At 41.5% G+C, this 18,328-nt stretch overlaps 1 protein-coding gene across 3 annotated transcripts in view; it reads right to left on the bottom strand.

Moving 5' to 3' along the window:
* The window catches only part of RELN (reelin), a 300,760-nt gene that overhangs the window by 45,518 nt on the left and 236,914 nt on the right, over positions 1 to 18,328 (bottom strand). For all 3 annotated transcript variants that reach the window (XM_064505385.1, XM_064505379.1, XM_064505392.1), the window contains exons 31-40: positions 14,132 to 14,208; positions 12,451 to 12,609; positions 10,400 to 10,588; positions 9,894 to 10,167; positions 8,309 to 8,449; positions 8,036 to 8,213; positions 6,493 to 6,577; positions 3,798 to 3,980; positions 2,199 to 2,370; positions 2,016 to 2,118 (exon numbers count right to left, since the gene is read on the bottom strand). In XM_064505385.1, coding sequence (XP_064361455.1) covers positions 2,016 to 2,118; positions 2,199 to 2,370; positions 3,798 to 3,980; positions 6,493 to 6,577; positions 8,036 to 8,213; positions 8,309 to 8,449; positions 9,894 to 10,167; positions 10,400 to 10,588; positions 12,451 to 12,609; positions 14,132 to 14,208 — 1,561 coding nt within the window. The remainder of the gene's footprint in view (positions 1 to 2,015; positions 2,119 to 2,198; positions 2,371 to 3,797; positions 3,981 to 6,492; positions 6,578 to 8,035; positions 8,214 to 8,308; positions 8,450 to 9,893; positions 10,168 to 10,399; positions 10,589 to 12,450; positions 12,610 to 14,131; positions 14,209 to 18,328) is intronic.

Consider the following 18,328-nt stretch of genomic DNA (forward strand, 5'->3'; position numbering starts at 1 on the left):
CTTCAATATGTTCTTTGGCTTTCATACTCAGTACCCTTTTTGCTCATGTAAAAGAAAAGAGTAGCATGGCTGGATTTGGTTTAGATTCTAGGTCACACCAAAAACATAGCTTGGCAGTGTCAAACTTCTTAAGGTGTTCCTACAAGTTCTTGATATAGAGAACAGTAGAAAATGTAGGAATCCTACATAACCAGTGGTTCCAGCTGATCCTGAAAAAGATTTAGTACCCTGAAAAAGTCAAATATGACATTTTGTACGGAACCTGATACTTCTTAAGAAACCCTTTTTTTATGCCCCCAGTCTGCTTTCCTTTCACACTGATATTAAGATGTTCTTTTAGTTTCAAATTGCTTATATAAAAGAAGAATTAGCTCCTTTGCAGAATGAGTTTGGCATATAAAATATAACGTACTATATGATCATGCAGTAAATAAAAACTTGCAGAGGGAATGCAAAGCATATACTAAAGCAATGAAATTTCGTATCTTTCTTCTCTTTTTAGTGGAAAGTAAGTGCATTTCTAACATACTGCTCTGTAATGAAAATCTAATTATTTCCAAAACCCAGTAATATATAGAACTGTGCAAGAATGTTGCAAACGTATCCTACATCAAACTTCCTTCATCACTCTTCAGTGCACAGAATAGTCATCAACCTACATTTGACTAGAAGGATTGTCTACTCGTCTGGAAGCTTAGAGAGATGCTTGACCCAGTACAGCTTTTGACTCTTGAGACACAAAGAGAAACTCCACTGCATTATGCATAATGTCTTCATTTATACTAATGCTCTCAAAAACGTGAGCTGAAGTCATTTAACTTCCTTCAAACAATGTTCTTACCACATACGGAAGTATGCACGTAGGTTTTATGAGGTTAATGCTCTGAAGACTTACGAACATCTTAAAGTGACCTCAAACATTTTTGTTTTACAGGGTGTAATCTATATTTTAAAACAGAAAATGGTTTGCATTCAATAATTTATGATTTAGTTGCATGACAAACTGAAGCGTGCATGAGTACACCGCTAAACCTAATTTTCTTGGAAAGCCCTAAATATCATTTCAGTAATTGCTTATAAACCAGTATCTTTTGCTGTTTTACACTACAGCACACTACATCTTTGATAAAAGCAGCCTGGTAATTGCGGCATGGCAATTTACATGAAAGATTCTTTTACAATATCTTAATGACAATGTAATGACCTCTCTAAACTAATACGTACTAGGCTGAAATGGCTACTCCCATCAGTAGTTACCCTAGGCTTCCTTGATACTCTGGGGGAGAGGGAGGCTTTTCCAAAGCACGATTTAGATTTAGGATAAACTAGAAACAGTTTAGCTTAGAGTGTGTGTTGCCTTTGGGGGTGCCTGTTCCCACTGAGAAGCACAAAAAAATATATTCCTTATTGATGAGCTTCAGATAACTGCCTAAGATAGGGTGAATTTAGGCTGAAACAGGCAAAGAACAGCTTCCACTAGAGCCGCGATGAAAGGATAGGCAGAAACAAAAGGAAAGCAGAGCCTTGGCTCTCTGAGAGAAGTACTATGACCAGTGCAGTTAAACCAGCATGTAGGAAAATTAATTTCTAATGTCACATGTGAAGTCGTAGCTCTTCACTGGGTCAGCTCATGGAAGTGTTGCAATACATCTCCAGAGCAGGTTGTAAAGTGGCAGTCTAGACCTTCATTATATTTTGTTGCTCATCATCTTGGCTTCCAGTAGGGACCCTCCAGCTTGTAGGACATGGACTCTAATGCTATCAGTGCAAGTAGAAGTGCATGGAAAAAGTGGTAATTTAGCAAGAAAATAGACTTTGAGATAGAAGTTTCCCCTATCTACATGATAAATCCCTCACCCACAAGAAGGAAAGTAATATCAAAGCAATTACAGGGGAAATCTGGCAGACTTCTCTGCCTGGCAGTTGTAACAGCTGGGCAAATACACCTAAGAGCAGAACCTGAAGGAACAGAGCTCTTTAAGCAAAAGGAAAGGTAACTTTGTGAGGGCAAGTACCTCAAACTGGATTATGGTGTTCTCATTTACACTCAGATCCCGTGTTGTAATGGAATGTTCTCCAACTTCATTTGAAACAAATACCATAGCAGAATCTTCCTCCCTGTAAAAAACAGTCAAGGTATTTTAGATTCTTCTTTTTTCACAGTCACTTCTTTCTATCTATTGCTGAGAGATGCTTACGGTGCTCCCTTAGATGAATATGGACAGTAAAGCCCAATGTTTCCACCAGGATAGAAAAACCAGTTATCCTCTTTGGGACCAAAGTCAAACGTATCCAAAAGGATCATGGGATTCTTTAGGTTATTTCCATCAATTATGAAGTCATCAATAATCCATATTTCTTCTTTTTTGCCTAGAAAGAAAAGGGCAACATTCCTATTACAGACCTAATAATACTGGAGAGCAGATTAGGAGCCAATATCTGTGGATGGCACTGAGGAAGGAGTGCTAAAGGGGGGGGGGGGGGGCCTTGCAGGTGATCTTGGAATCGTTCCATGAGAACAGTCCCCATGCTGCTCCAAGGCTGCTCCAGCCTGACCCTACAGAATTAACTCTCATTCCTCCAAAATCTACAAAAGCCACAGCAACTGAAGGGCAACAAACCTGTGTTGAGCAAGTCTCTCTCATTTAAATCACATTTACTTTGCAAACTCTAGCATCAATGTCTCCTTTAATTTAGTCATCTAAATGAGCTGCTGCTGTAATGTCCAAGCAGCCTAAATGGATTATTTCATTCTACATCTTTTTCCTGGCACTCAGCAATGTGTGTGCGCTAGCTGGAAGCTTTTCGAGAGAGAAGGGAACAGCGTGCCCTCCTCCTAAATAGATTATGGAATTCAAATGCATCGCATAATGGTATGAGAACGCTTTCAGACAGGAGAGGAAGGATGAGCCTGCCAGATCTTTTGCATAACTCTTCTCTCATCTGTATGAAAGCCTTCATGTTGACCAGAGAAGGCTAAAAGACCTCTCTTAGATGAACTTCCTACCTAAGGATAATATGTACAAGGCAAGTTTAGTTAAATGTTTTAGGCAAGACTCATCAGAAGAATGAACTGGGAGAGGATTCTTAGGGCTGGATTTGAATTCACTTTTTTTGTTAGAGATGAGCTCAGCATTTGCCTGAATTGGAGTAAATGGCTGTCCTACGACCATGTCTAAATTATCTCTGGAATCTTTAGTGCTTTTAATGTCAGCTCCTGCCAAGAAATGTGCACAGAGTAAGAACAGAAGAGATTTCTTCAGCTGGTACATGTCCTGTAATCAGGAGGAATAAGCTCCGTTCCTCTTGTGGATTTACCCATTCCTTTACAATTTAAACAAAAAATTAACTGCTCAGTACATTCTTCCTAATTGGGGTTTTAATGCCTAGTTAATTCCAGGCAAGGTAGGCCCAATTCCCATTTACACTTGCGATGCTTTTATGCAATTGGAGCATTGTAATGGAGCCTCAGTGTAAGCAACGGTCAGGTCCGTTAAAGATAATGAGAAGAACCTGAGTAAAGTTAGCTTTGTAAGTGTTGTCTGATCTCCCCATCCCTCCAGGACCAAAGCTGCTCGTCCTCTGCACACAGTCTAGGGGTGTTAGGTTAAGGCACTTTTACTTTATAACATATAGCAGCATTATAAGGATTGTAAGTATAATCTTGTGATAATTTTAATTGAAGGATTTGAAATACGAGAAAACAAGATTTAAGAGTCTTAATTCTTGTTGAGTCCAGCCCCTCATAAACACACAGCAAGCGTGTGTCTGGAGTCCCACGGGTGTCGCTTCCTTACCGTTGTTGTAGGGTTGCCAGAGCCTGAAACGTGTCGCGTTGGTTTGGGCTGTGTACGGCAGTGGCACATTAATAAAGAGAACATCCGTAGTCTGCGTGAAGTAAAACTCATCTATCAGGTGCCAAGTGATGCCACCATTGATGGAATATTGCAGCAGAACGGAGTGAGACCTCTCTGGGGTACCTAGAGCAGAGAGGATATGCGTTTATGTTCATTCTAATCTGTTTTTAGAAAGAATTATCTCAAAATGTTCCTTCAAGTGTAAATATAATTAGGTTACTCAGACATCTATTACAGAACATGGCCTTGTTTTCATAACAGCTTAAGCTGTTATATGTGCCTTATACATATAAGTCTTGTGCTTTTCCTTCCGTGTCTGTCTGGGAAATGCTAATGAATTAGGAGCTAAATTTACATTGCTGTTGATTATATGTTTGGTCACAGTTAATTTACTCAGATGAGAAGCTACCTCAGTGTTATAATTTTTCAGATCAGAACAAATCAGCTCCTTCCACCACAGACATCTTCCAGTAATTCAATATTTATTTGCTTGCTGTTCCCAGGTACCAGATATTATCATCATCATCTGTAGCATCCACAGATAAAGGCACAGTCCTTATCACAAATTTATAGTCCATGGTTCTGACTACAAACACTGATGTGACCATATTCCTGCCCAGAAATCATATAATTAATGGAAAGCTCAGATGATCTTTATTATTAAGTTTTAACAAAAAAGAATGGCAAAGTTCTGTGCTAAAAATTGGTGGCAGAACGGAGAGTAAAATTTACGCTTTCTGACTACCAGTTCCTCCTTTTATTAACGGCATTGAGAAGTCAATCAAGGCTGTTTACAGCCCTAGCTGTTAACGGATGTGCTGCGGAGTCCGGCACTCCGTGTGCTCTGCACAGGCTCAGTCGACAACCCGCTCTGCTCCGCGCCTGGGCGACGGTGGCTCTTCGCTGGGATCTCCCCGGGACAAATTTACGCTCCCTGTCCCCTCGCAGTGCAGCCACAGCAACGGCACAAAGCTCAGTGTTAGGGCAGCAGCCAACAGCTTAAAAACGCCCAGGGTCAGCTTCTTAACCACCGCCTTGCTGAGCGATAGTAGGCAAGTGCTTCTCCTCCGTGCTGCTCCCAAATTGAACGGATTTGCTTAGGGCGGTGTGCGCAGCGTGCACGCTCCTGCTCCGAGCTGCTCCAGCGCAAAGTTAAACCTCGGCACAGGGAGCGGTGCAGAGCAGAGACATGCGCAACTAGGGGCTGATTTCAGCCTGTCTGTGGCAATTAACAGTAATCAACACACTGCTTTTAGCACTTACAACAGAGATATGTGCCAAACGATATTAATTTGCACTCAACGTTAGTGAGCTTGTTGGGTCAAAGTCCTGGATTCAGGCCGAGGCCTGACAAGCAATGCAGATTCAGTCAGAAAAGATTTCGCCTGCAGTTTCACTGCTTTGCTTCCTGAGAGTCAAGTATCAAAATCCAGCTTTGAGCCTTTGCCTATTCCTGCTTTTTGGAATAATATTTTTACTGGTAACAGGTTTTAATATTTTGGCAATGATCATGTTTAAAACTATTTTCAAGGGATAATTTTGCAAAAGAAGACTTCACAAGAGATATTACTTTTAAACATGGACTATTGAGCATGTTATTGTTTTAGGGCATGTTATATTTTTGGTTATTAATGTTTTCTCTCTTTTGCATAAAAATTTTAAACAATAGTAATAAACAGCCAAATGTATTTTCGTTATCAGTGATTAAATGTCTATTAAATGGAATCAAACAGAATTCATAAAGACCTACATTTTCAGCTGCACAAACAGAGATTTGTCTAAGATTTGTATTTAGGAAGAAAGAGATGGTTCAAAACTATTTTCACCTTGTCCTTTGGCAAAGGAGCAAGGAAGTCAGGGCCCAGTCCCACAGAAGCTAAGAACGTCTTTCAATTTCCATCAAAGGGACGGGGTTTGCGTGTTGAGCATTCAGCCTTGAAGCTCCAGTTTTACAAGAAACTCAAGGAAAAAGTTCTGAAACTGCACGGAAGTGACTGAAGCACCTGACGAGGTTAGCGGTTCCCCACCGTGTACCTCCTGGCAGGGATGCAAGTCTCTTACAAGCCCAGAGAAGGCAGGTGCTTGGAACAGGGTGGGAGTGAATCGGTGGCTCGAGCATATTCGTACTAGAGAAACTGCCTCAGGCTGGTTACACCAATTTGTAAACTTGGCTTGTAAATGTCAACTATTCCTCATACACAATTAATTAGAATTGCAGATTTTTTACTCATGTACGCAGTACCCACCAGGAAGTCTAATGGTAATAATATTTAACCCAGTGGGCTGACACTTGCAAATTCCCTACCAGTCCCTTAAGCAATTCACCATCGGCAGCATCTTATGAGTTAAAAAAATGATAAATGCATGTGTTCCCAACATACTGCAAAATCTCCAAAAATCCTGAGCTACCTTGTTTCTTTTCTGCTCAAAGACAGAGCCAGTTTTGCTGTTTGAGAAACCACCGCAGTTTACTTTTTTCTTAGGAGCTGTATGTATGGTGGATACGTCTGGTAGCAGGGTATGTACACTAAGCTGGCAGTCATGTGCATTGAAGTTGAAAATGTAAATCCATATTTTCTCTGTGATGCTACTAGGTAAAGCTAGAGAAGTGATACGAAATCAACAGTGACCTTACCTTTGGCTATAAACTTAAATGAAAACTGGATGTACACGGTATTAGTGCAGTCTAGATCTCTTGAAACAAGCATTCTCAGTCCTTCCTGAAAACACAGAACACACAGCGTAAATCACAGTTTTCCTTACTGCAGACGTTCTGCAGCCTATTATTTTCTGGATGTTGTCTGTTAGCGACTGCCGGTGGCAGCAAAAGAAGCCAGCTCTCTGTCCCACATTTTTCCCAGGCAGAAAATGGGGATAGTGAAACTCTTTGCAAAGTGAGATGTAGTAACAGAAAGTGTGAGATACAGGTGTGAGATACTGCCACAGGCACAGCTGCGTGATCAGGTTCAGTTCATGCTGGGATGTGATCTGTAAACACAGTAGCTGACTTAGGAGGACATTGAGTCCAAGCCTGCACACTCATTTTTTCTGCAAACCATATAGCAGCCAAGTGCCCTCATTTTGAGGCAAGAAATCTCCTCTCTAGGGGCCCTTCTCCTTGCGTATTTTGTACAAATATCCTCTTCTTGGGCAACCTCTTGACTTAGAGCAGCATAGAAAGGGAGCAGGCACGAAACCTCATAGTCGCTCTCCAGGTCCTGTCCACCTAAATGGATGAGCCCAATGTCTGGCAGATCCTGGGGCCAGACCTGGAGCCCGTTCTGCAGAGAGCTGGCAAACTCCACCTCACAGAGCTTCCCTCTTTCTCCGATCCCTTTCCCCAAGGGAACAACGTGCAGGAACAACCAGTCCACACCAAAGACAATTCACACCCTTAGCTGTGATTTAGGCTATCTAAAGAGGCTGGAGCAGCTCTGGAGCTGAAGCTTGACAAAGAAATATTTATAAAGAAATAATTTATATACCCAAAGTTACAATTACACTTTGTTTCAGAGGCAATGAGTTCAGTGTCGAATGAAAAACACTCATATGAGAACTTAAAATTTGTGTGCTTACAGGAATAAAAGTCTTTCTTGGGGACAGACACTTGTCTGTTTTGTAGAAGAAGTGAAAGGTTTGGAAAATATGGTCTTTCCTGGCCTTTTTAAACCTTTAATTTAAAAAAAAAATGTGTAAAGAGCTAGAAAACTTTAAAAGGATAAAATTAAGAAAAACACATTCTAACTACATAAACATTAATTAAATAGACTACAGTGCTGACTAATTTGTATCATTCAAAATATTCAAAAGCCAATCAGGGGCTTTCAAGACACAAATGCCATTGATTGTAATGTGTACCATATTTCCAAATCAGTCACTTGGCCTCAAAAATCTCAAGCACAGAGTTTCATTCTTTTCTTTTGGTGGTTAAGGAGGAATTTATTTAACTTGACACCACAAATGAAATTAATAGCCAAAAACCAGATAAAAAACATTTGTTGAAAGAAAATCAACAACTGTGACAAACATGGTGCATATTTGGGGCAAGAAAGCATAAGATGTCAAATTTTAGCCTGAAGCCTTTGAAATAAATGTATGGAGGAAATAACGAAAAATACACTTTCTGTTTTTAACCCTACTGGTTTTCATTCACTTTTTCAAAGTGAGTAATCTCTGACCCCTTTAAAAATGAGAGCTGTTCCAGACTTGATGGTGTCGCCATTCAGGTTTCCCCTCTCGGCGCCGTAGACCTCAGGCCAAAGGTCTGGATGCAAGTTACCGTTGAAATCATCCTTCAGGACAGAAGGCAGAGGAATGACAGGGACGCAGTACGGGCCACCAAAGCCTCTGTCACACCTAGCAACAAATTGGGAGGAATCAGTATTATCCATCTGCCCTAAATAAAACACACCATCCTTTCCATTAAGAATGTAAAGCAGGTTGCTACTTACACACAGCGACCTGCATCACAGCTGCCGTGGCCTGAGCACATCCAGGGGCATCCTGTAGCCAGGACAACATTATCAATAGCCCAGGAATCAACACCGGGAGCATAGCTGTACTGAATCCATCTGAACCGTGTTCTGGGAGAGCTAGAAAAGCAGAATGAACGCGTTTCAAGCTTCGAAATGTCTGCTCAACACAGGGCTTAATACTAAAGTCCCACGGGCTTCAGGAGAACGAGAATGTATTAATAAGCATGATTCTTAAGCATGAATCAGGTATGAAAATCACATGAAAATGATATTCCAGTTGAAACTGGAATGACTCCTCAAATTAGTTTCCAGGCAAAGTTCCAGCAGACTCTGAAGGAGATGCCTTGAATGAAACTGAGAACGTCACCATTACCGCAACACTTGCAGGTCAGCAAAGTGGTTGAGCAAAAACAATTAGCTACATTAGCATTCAATAGCTCCACATATTGCTAGCAGGGATAAAACAATATAGTTACTTCACTAAAGGAAGAAGCAATGGAAGTTCATTTGTATTCGGTGTCATGTAAAAAAGAAACAATGTTAATGTATGTTAATATATACAATATATAACAATATATTTATGAATATGTATGTACAAACATGCATGTGCATGCACACTGCTGTAATTGCTGACTGCCTTGTTATGCTCAGATGAGAAAAGCATTCTGGAAAAAAAAGTCTATCAAGATGCTATTGGTTAGATCATCTTGGATTAGTTTAGGCTAGAAAAGTGCTGTGAAGCTGACCCTGGACCAATGCACACCGAATTACCCGCTGACTTCAACAGGACGAGGAAATCATTATACTTGTGAAGAAGATTGTTTGGAAGAAGATGCATAATCCTGTGGATTGAACTAAGGGATTAGAAATTGAGATGTTAATCCTAGTCCTGGTTCATCTACTGTGTGACCTGCTGTACCACCATATTTTCTGCATGGTAAAATTTATAGAGATAATGTGTAGGATGCTTTGAAGAATTACAGAACTATTCTGAGTAATGTTAAGAATTATCATTGTCATCTGGTATTTCTGAACTTGAGTATGGTTTTAGTCAGAGGGGTGGATGTCACCATATCTGTCACACTCATTTTAGAACAGTGTAACCTCATTAAGAAGTAGACCTAATTCTCCTCCCATGGAGGTGACACATCCAGTAAAGTGTGTTTTGACTTGCTGAATGTCATGACTAAAGTGCCTAAATCTTTGATGACAAATAACATTACACCTTATGTGCAAAGACAGAAAATACTCTCATATGAAAGGATGGGTTGGTGCATTAATCCCTTCTTATTGGGTGAATCTTAGTAAAAGAATCTTAGAATCTTAGAAATGCTTGGTTCAGCGTTATGGTTCTTGCTGTGATAGAAATGTGTTACTTCCTTAAATTCCTGCATTATATCTGATGAAATATTTTGAAGTGAAATTTAAAAGTCTGGTGGCGTGACAACACACGTTTAATAATTTAACACACATGCAGAAAATTCCCAAGCTAGCGCATGTTTGTTCAAATTAGATCAGCAAAATCTATGTCATGCTAGATGGCCAGAAGAACGCCGCTCACTTAGTTGCGGGTGGAAGGTAGACCGTAATTCTCTTCCAGTTCTGGAACCTTTCTGAAGTGTAGGTTGAGCTCTCAGTGTAGTGCTGACAGCCGATGGTTGGCGGGACACACTCCTCTGTCACCAAGTGCCAGTCTCTTCCGTTATTTAAAGAATACTGCAGGTGGATGTTATGGGAATTGCTGAACGGCTTGCTGCAACCCATGCTCAGCTCAAACTGCAAGAAAGTGGAGGCTGACACATGGAAATCCCAAGTCTCGGCATAACGAGGTTTTCCTAACAAAAGAAAGAACAAAAGAATGTATATGTACCTCATGCATATACTTTCAGTACTATCATTCACAGTTCTGTTTGTAATCTGCATTTTCAGCTTCTTTTTCAACCTTCTGTTCCCTGCAGATTATTACACACTTGAGTATTTGTACACCTTCCATCTTGTAAAAACTTAACCCATCCACAATTTATAAAATAGGCACATATGGATGTAGCAGTGTTCGGTGACACATACCAATGTTTTCACTGAACATCAGAGCAGTATCCATAGACAGGCAGTCAATGTCTACTTGACCTCCTTGTATTCTGTACCAGCTTGCTTGTAAATCCACAGTTCCGTCAAATTTATCCTGGAAGCCAGTCTGAGAACTGTCATTCATTCCTATAAGGACGTCATCCAGAGCCCACTGGGCTGAATGCTTCCCTATAAAAAGAAGAACAGGTAGGTTAGTGGAGTCCCTGTCAGTTATTCATTGTGCCCACATCCCGCATCCAGCTTGTGAGCAGTGTTCACTCAGTTAGAATAGTTTTGTTAGACATGACTAGCACATTGCTCAAGCGTTAACCTTGACTCTAGAGTATGTCTCTATTTCAGAGAAACACAGATATTTTCCTCTTCATTTCTCCAGCTTGAATGCCTTTGTCATCATGCACTCTCCCTAATTTTGAATGAGACACTCCCTGAGCCCTTAGATTGGGGGTTTTCATTTTGTGGGTCACAACTTTGCTGTGATACCACACAGCTAGATCGGAAAGGGCTCTGTCTAGCTCCTGAATTTTTTTTGTTATGGAAGAGGATATTGCATGAAGGAAAATGCTGAAGGCTCTTGATTTAGATGATACTCATAGAAGTACTGTTCACCTTCTCCTTCTTGGAAACCTCTCTCTTCTTTACCTCCAGCCTACAATCCCCACCATCTCAACTCACCTTTCTACTGGCACCCTCAAAATGTCATCTTACTGTACCGCCACTGTCATTCCCTCACAAGAGAAGAAGAAGATACATTACAACGAAATGTGAGCTCACAGCTATGTGCCAGGGCTATGTGTCACAGCATGGGCTGTGGGCTCTAAGGCCACTCTTCACTGAGTTATGGCAGACAAAGGACAATATGAAGGAGCTAATTTCTGTTATGAGGAATGGTTGTCACCTATTGGCACTGGTATAGAGAGTGGTATTTCAGCCTCCAGTCATAAACTCTGTCTTCTTTACTGGGAACTTCAGGACTGCCATCAGGTTGTCCCAGAGTGACTGGTCTCAGCAAGGATGGACGTCACCCAGGTGACCTGCAGGGCAAGTGGCCACTGGCAGGACACAGGTAGGGAGCATCAGGACTGACACTGCACCACTGACCACTGCAAGCGATCATGGCAGAACGATGGTCTGCGGTGCACCAGTTACTGTGCAGCATCTTTCCCAAATGAAGCAGCTTCTTAAATAAATCACATCCCTCTTGCCTTGTCTACTCTCTTGCCTAGTGAGGACAATTAACTCCAGCACATAAATTTTAAGCAAATGTACAAATAAAAAACAGCCATCAAAATGATAAATGATATCCAAGAAGCTAGATACCATAATTACCTGACTGTAAGCTGCGTGTTTTTCTCCCCAAGGAATTGCCGTAAAATGAACTTTGCTATATATTTGAACATTACCTTATATTCCCTACTGGAAAGCAGGGATCCAGGAGCTTGCACAAAGGTTAGACGCTTAATCAGGAATAGTTTCAGTAGTGGCAGCTTACCCCCATGCAAGGTGGGAGCTCTCACAGCGGTTGTGGGAATCAGTCAGGGCTGTGTGACCCCAGAGCAGGCAGCGGACAGCGGTCCTGCTTCTGCATGTCGAGATACTAATACAGGGAGATGGGAACCATTGGGTAGGCAGAGTCAAGGCCAGATTATGCCTCTGCTTCCAAAGCAGACAAAAAATGAAATAAAATGTGTAGGCCATTTTGCATTCAAGGTCACTGCATACTCAGGTAAATCCAGTAATCTTATGCAGGATTTTCTCTGTAATCTTTTCCCACTCTCACCTCTCTGTTACCTCTCAGGGTCTTTGGTTTAAACCCAGCTCTGAAAGAGTTTGTTTAGTCTGAAGCCCAGTATGGCATTTGGTGCTACCACAGATAATCGTGGTGATTCAGATACGCCTAAACACAGAGCACCGGCAGAACCCAGGCTGTTCACCAGAACCTATCTTGGTAAGTTAAGGTTTCTGCAAAACACGTCCACAGGGAGAAGGTTGCGTAAAACTGCTTAATGAGTTTTCAGGGCTGCTCTGCTTACCGTGCTGGGGCTGCCACCACCTGAAGGCGGTTGCGGGGGTTTTGGCCTCCCGAGGTAAGTCTATCGAAACAATCTGGGGCTCCAGGTAGGACATGAAATCCAGCTCCCGCAGCAAATGCCAGGTGATCCCGTTATCAGTTGTGTACTGAACGACAAGCCCTGCATGCAACAAGAAAGGCAGTTACTCAGGCTGTGCAGAAAGACGAGGGCAACCCTTCAGCCCGCGCGCGGGAGCTGCCAGCCCCAGGCCAGCGCCCACCACCTGCGCGCGAGAGTCTCCCCTGCCCATCTGGCAGCTCCTGGTCCAGGAGCGTTTTGGGGATGAAGAGTCCTACTGGAGAGACGATACGGCCTTACTGGCTGCCGCATGTGCTGCTTATCTTCACCAAACTCAAAGGATCAAATCTTTTCTTAGGGTGGGGGTTACAACCACAGTGAAACTAATGATTGTGCCACAGAAACCATAGGAATAATGTGACTTTCTTAATATAGCCAGCATTTATTTCACATCAGAAATCCTTATGGTTTGTGTGGGACACTAAGTTGTAATTCTGATGCCTGAGCTGCCAATACGGTTAGTTTGCAATGCTCGTGTTACCTACACAAGCTTACAGCATCCTTAAAAATTATCTTAATATTTAGATAATTTAAGATAGTCCTTGCATTGTACACAGAGGATGGCAAATACTAGCCCAAAACAGAATTGTGAAGTCACTTATGAGCCCAGGGGACAATAAAAGAAACAGCACTCCTTCTGTATACTACTTATCTCAAAACTGTTTTAGACTGAAGTATTTTCAAAGTGAGCTGATTTGCTTGTGACTGATGCTGGTGTAAGTGAGAGGAGAATCAAATCCTCAGTGTAATCTCAGGTGAAAGACTGTTCTGAATCTGTATCAACATGAATGCCATCCACTGATGCTAAATGATTTATACTGAGAGGAAAATGAGGTTTTGTCATCTACCAGATGCCAATGATTTGTCTTCATGCAACCAAACCACTTTACCCAAGGGGAGAATCTGCTCCCCAGATTCTGCCCCGCATTCCCAGATCCAAGCCCCCATCATCCTAACCCCCTTCCCCCAAATTATAAATATGTGGATAAAATAAAAGGGGGCATAGCTGGGAGATGTATTTTTTTAGGCCAAATATATTTACAGCTGCAGCTTTATAATTTTGCGCTTGAGGATGGGTCGAAAGGCAGCCTTTTATTATGCAGTTGAAAAGATGAACAAGTTTTCAGGCATACAAGCTCTTCTTCAGGTTGGAAACAGAAGCCAACTTTACCCTGAACTTGAAGCCTATTCCTTGTGTTTCAGACCTGAAGAAAGTCCCGTATACTTGTCAATTTACCTGTTTTCCAACCTTATCAGTTAGTCTAATAAAAGCTGTTGCACCTCTTTTTACAAATCCTGCCTTTCTTAAACTATCATAGCTGCAGTAAGTTATTTTACGGATAGAGTAGCAGTAGGCTTGGTGGAAATAAATATAAATACAAATTTGGCATGAAAGCAAGTAGTTTTACTAGTTAACTTCAGCACCATTTGTGAAAAGTGAAGAGCTAACTGATCTATACAAAAAACACCCCAATCTTTTTAATTTGGTAAAGCTGCTAAAAGGTAAATACACTGTAAGAGAGCCAAAATGCAAAATCCTGATTATAATGAAAAGAGGCTTTACCTTCATTCCTGGCTCTTGGTTTGTTGCAGGAGTTCCCAATAATCTTGCTTCCAATCTGAACATAAAACTGAACTAGCCTGTGAAAAAAATCAGAGTAGAAGAGAAGAGTAATTAACTTTGGCTAGGACAAGATCCACCAGAACAACTCTCCTCCTCTTACCTAATGTGGGTTTTTTAGCCCGGTCATTATTCTAGGCTTAGTGGTTAGCCAGTGTTTCCACCGAAATCAGGTATTGGCACAGCAAAGAGTGGAGGACTCAAGCTGTAAGAGCCGGTATGGCTCACTGCTTCTGAGCCTCATACACGTGCTGTTGGACTGAGCAGCAGAGTTTAACGGCGCCTGTTTCACACAAGGCGCAAGAACGGCAAAGCAGGCAAATCTGCTCCTTGCCTCAGATCTTACCTTGACCTCTTATAACTGGAAATTGGTTTAGGCCTTAACATGTCGTATTAAAGTTTTTATTATAATCATTATATCCTCACTAAATCTCCAGTCTCTCTTTTTGATCCTTAAATTCTTGGCGTAAACAACTTCCAGTGAAAATGAGTTCCAGCTTGCACTGGACGTTTTGTGAAGTAGTCCCTTTGATTCTGAATCTCTACATTTTCATTTCATTGAATGTTCTCTTGTTCTCGTGTCATGAGACAGGGAGGAGTTCCCGATCTGGCTTCCTTGCAGCCTTCTCTGCAGTATGTACTTTTATCACCTCCCTACCTTCTCCTCCTCCTTTCTACAGAAAACCATGTGAACCTTTTCATCTTTCTCTCTATATTATTATATTATTTTTCCATGTCCTTCATTTTTCCCACAGCCATTTTCTGACACCCCTCTAAAGCTGCAATATTCATTCAAAGACCAAGTCACTGGTTTTATTGACAGAATTTCGGATAAGCCTGGAACCTCCTTATTTATCTAGACTTGAAGTACTCTCTGCCCCATTCTTGCGCTCCCTAAAATCTCGTCAATTTTTTTTCCTCAGACAATCTGCAGTCGTGCCCTGCACCCTTGCTGAGCTGGTATTTTAATTGCGGCTCTATGGTGTAAAACTAGTTTATGTCTTCTCTCCAGTTTGCATTGTTTTGATAATGGCAACAATTCATTTTAACTGATGTCCTGCTGCTCACTCATCAAATTTCCTTATATGTCTCCAAAATGCATGAGTCCTATCTGATCGTAACTAATGCAGGCAGCACTGAGATGCCTGGGAACGCCATCACCCCTTAGGATCCTCTTGTAAGCTCAGCCATGATCCTCCTCTGCTTCTAACAGCAACCACACTCATCCTCTGCTGTCAAAATCAGTATCTCACACATGAGATGTTTTGCATGTCCATAGGAACTAGGACAAGCCAGAATATGCTCATCAGTTCGATTCATAATATAATCCCACAGCTCAGGAACAGCAAAGGTCACAATATTACACTGTTTAGCCAAGTAGGTCCTACTGTTTTATGCAGCCCCGTTGCCTGAGACAGTATTCAGGTGATAAAACACTAGACAGCAGTCTCAGAGAGACTTACAGTTCTATGATGAAAGCCTTTTTATGATTACCAAATATAAAGATCAGTAAAAAACCAGAAACAACAGACAAAAATACCCCTTTCTGCAGAAGGGTGAATCAACCTATCTGATCTGTAAGAGTCTGAGCCAGACCAGCTCTCTGAGATGGTTGTACAGTTATTAGCACACAGTCTGCAACACAGATGGCAGCCAAGTCAGCTAACAAGCCAGATGTCATCACTGGGGAAAAAAAAATATATATTCCACAGTTTCTATCTAGCAACCACAGCTGCCAGGTAGGTGTTGTGTGCAAATGCACTCACTAAACAGATAGCGAAGGGTGTCATTAGGGAAAATCATCAGAATGGGAGGCAGTAGCTAATCAGTAACCAAAATGCATCCAGGTATCATACTGCCAGTCAGGAGGATGAAAATACTGCAGGCAAAATTGTGCCTTTGGCACACGGGGCCATGCAAAAGGGAAGGGATGGAGAGACTCCAAAGTGCAGGGCAGAAAATGGCCTGGGTGACATGAATTTTGGCACTCCTTACAGCCCTGTTAGCACTACTGGACAGCCTCCTCATACCTGGAAAAACAGTGTAATCATTCAAGCAGAGGAATAAGGAGACAATAGGGAAAACAAAGCTAGGATTCATGACAGCACTTAATGTATATGCTAAACATAGAGCGCATGTTTACGCTCATTGGCTTCAGGAAGCAAGCTTTAGTTTTAAATGCTTTTAGCATTAAACCTTGGTTTAGTGGTGTCCTGTTAGGCTGCATTCCTGATCAGCACCCAACCCCTCGAGCTGATAAATCTCGATCTCTTAGGAGCAGGGCGAACCAGGAGCACAGGGCTTCCATGTGCCCTGCTCCCTCTGAGAAAAGAAGGATGAGAAGGAAAAGGGTCTTTGTGCTTCTTACAAGAAAAGACAAGAATTTACTTTACATACAGAAAGCTGTAAGCGAAGCAAGATGATAGAGAATATGCACAGGTAGGTCTGCAGGAATTTAGAATGAAAATCAAACTTTAATGTCTTACAACGTTTTTCAATTTTTTGCTATTCTATGCATGATTTAATGAAACAAGATCTTAAAAGGTCTGGGAAGATATTATTAACCTGAAAAATAAGAAGCTTACAAAGCTACTGCAGGACTTTCAGGCTTTCTATTCACAGCCCTCAAGCCATGTGTCTAATGGTATGTCTTTAAAAGCATATTTTCCTCCTGTTTACTCAGTCACTAAAAAAATGCTAACCAAAAAGCCCCCACACAAATAAAAGATAGCTGTACAAGGGCTAAGGTGACCCCTAATAAGATAACTTAATTCTATGCAAGGCATTATTAAATGCACAAAATAATATGAAAAAGGAAAAAAGTGCTTCCCTCTAATCTCCTCTTTCAAGGGACATTAACTTTAGCTCCAAGAACAGAAGAATTTGTTAGGCTGAGGTGTGATTTTTTTTAGGCTAGCTCTTTTAGTTAACCCCTCACACTCTTACAAATTTAGTCTGCTCTTGCCTCTAGAAAAAAAGATCCAACTGACATTACAGATAGTCTCAAACATTAAAGTGGGATTCATCCATTCTAAACAAGGCCCCTAAAAGCTGGATGTCTAAGTGGTACCTGCCCAACCCAGACTCCCTTTATAATTAATCTTTCAGGCACGAAGCACCTGGCTTTTGCTAGGCCCTATTTTAGGATGAGTTGAGTTGCCTGTTTGAAGTAGTTATTTCTCTCATTTGACTATAAAGGAAGCCTGCGGAAATTCCTTTTGTCTAAGCAGTCTGCCTTCGGACAAGCTGCCCGACGTGGATCCCCCCCTTGAGCACGGGTGGTACCGCTGCGCATGGGTGGCTGCAGAAACCGAAGCATTAACATTAGTCCTGCTTGTGTGTTTGAGATGACTGGTGCACTTGTTCTGTTTAGTGAGCAAATCAGGGATGTGGCTGCAAATTTTAATTGTTCAAGGAAGTTAACCTGCTCACTGTGATGCTTATAAAGAAGTTTATTTTGACAAACTGGTCAGTCTCAGTGGGAGAGCTGCCACGCGTTGAGCATGTGTTCAGAAGAGGGATCTTGCTCTTACCAGAAGTGGTCACTCTGGCCACTTAAATTATTGGGGCAGTTTTGAGACACCATGTTCTCATGCAAAATGGAAGTAGTGATAGATTAGAAAAGTCAGGAAAGAGCATTCCTCGGTATGCGAAAGTTTAAAACTTCTCTTGGCTTCTTAAATGGTTCAAACTTCACAAAAATGGAAAGCTTTCCTATATGTAATTACTATATAGTAATGTGGATGCGAAAGAAAATCCATTTGTTCAAAAAAAGATTTCTTCGGGAAAGAAGAAATAACTCACAAATATCATTTGGACATAGGCTTCTTGAAGATGTGGTCACTTTTTATACTGTATTTCAAAGGATTAATAACATCAGATTTAAAAAGACTGTAGAACAGGAAAAAAAGTGCTCAGATCTTCCCAGAGTTGCAGTGCAAACGTACTTGTCAAAAGCGTATTTGTCAAACAATGAATTAATTAAATTATAAAGTAATTATTGTATAAATAATTCAAGTTATTTGTCAGAGGAGGATTTGTCAGGCCGGCGGGACGCAGAGGAGAGGCAGCTGGAGCTGTGCTGCACTGGGCTGGGGAGCAGCGAAGGGTCTCCTGAAGCCCGCAGCACCCTCACTGCCC

Source organism: Dromaius novaehollandiae, chromosome 1 (assembly GCF_036370855.1).
Source record: "Dromaius novaehollandiae isolate bDroNov1 chromosome 1, bDroNov1.hap1, whole genome shotgun sequence".
NCBI lineage: Eukaryota > Metazoa > Chordata > Aves > Casuariiformes > Dromaiidae > Dromaius > Dromaius novaehollandiae.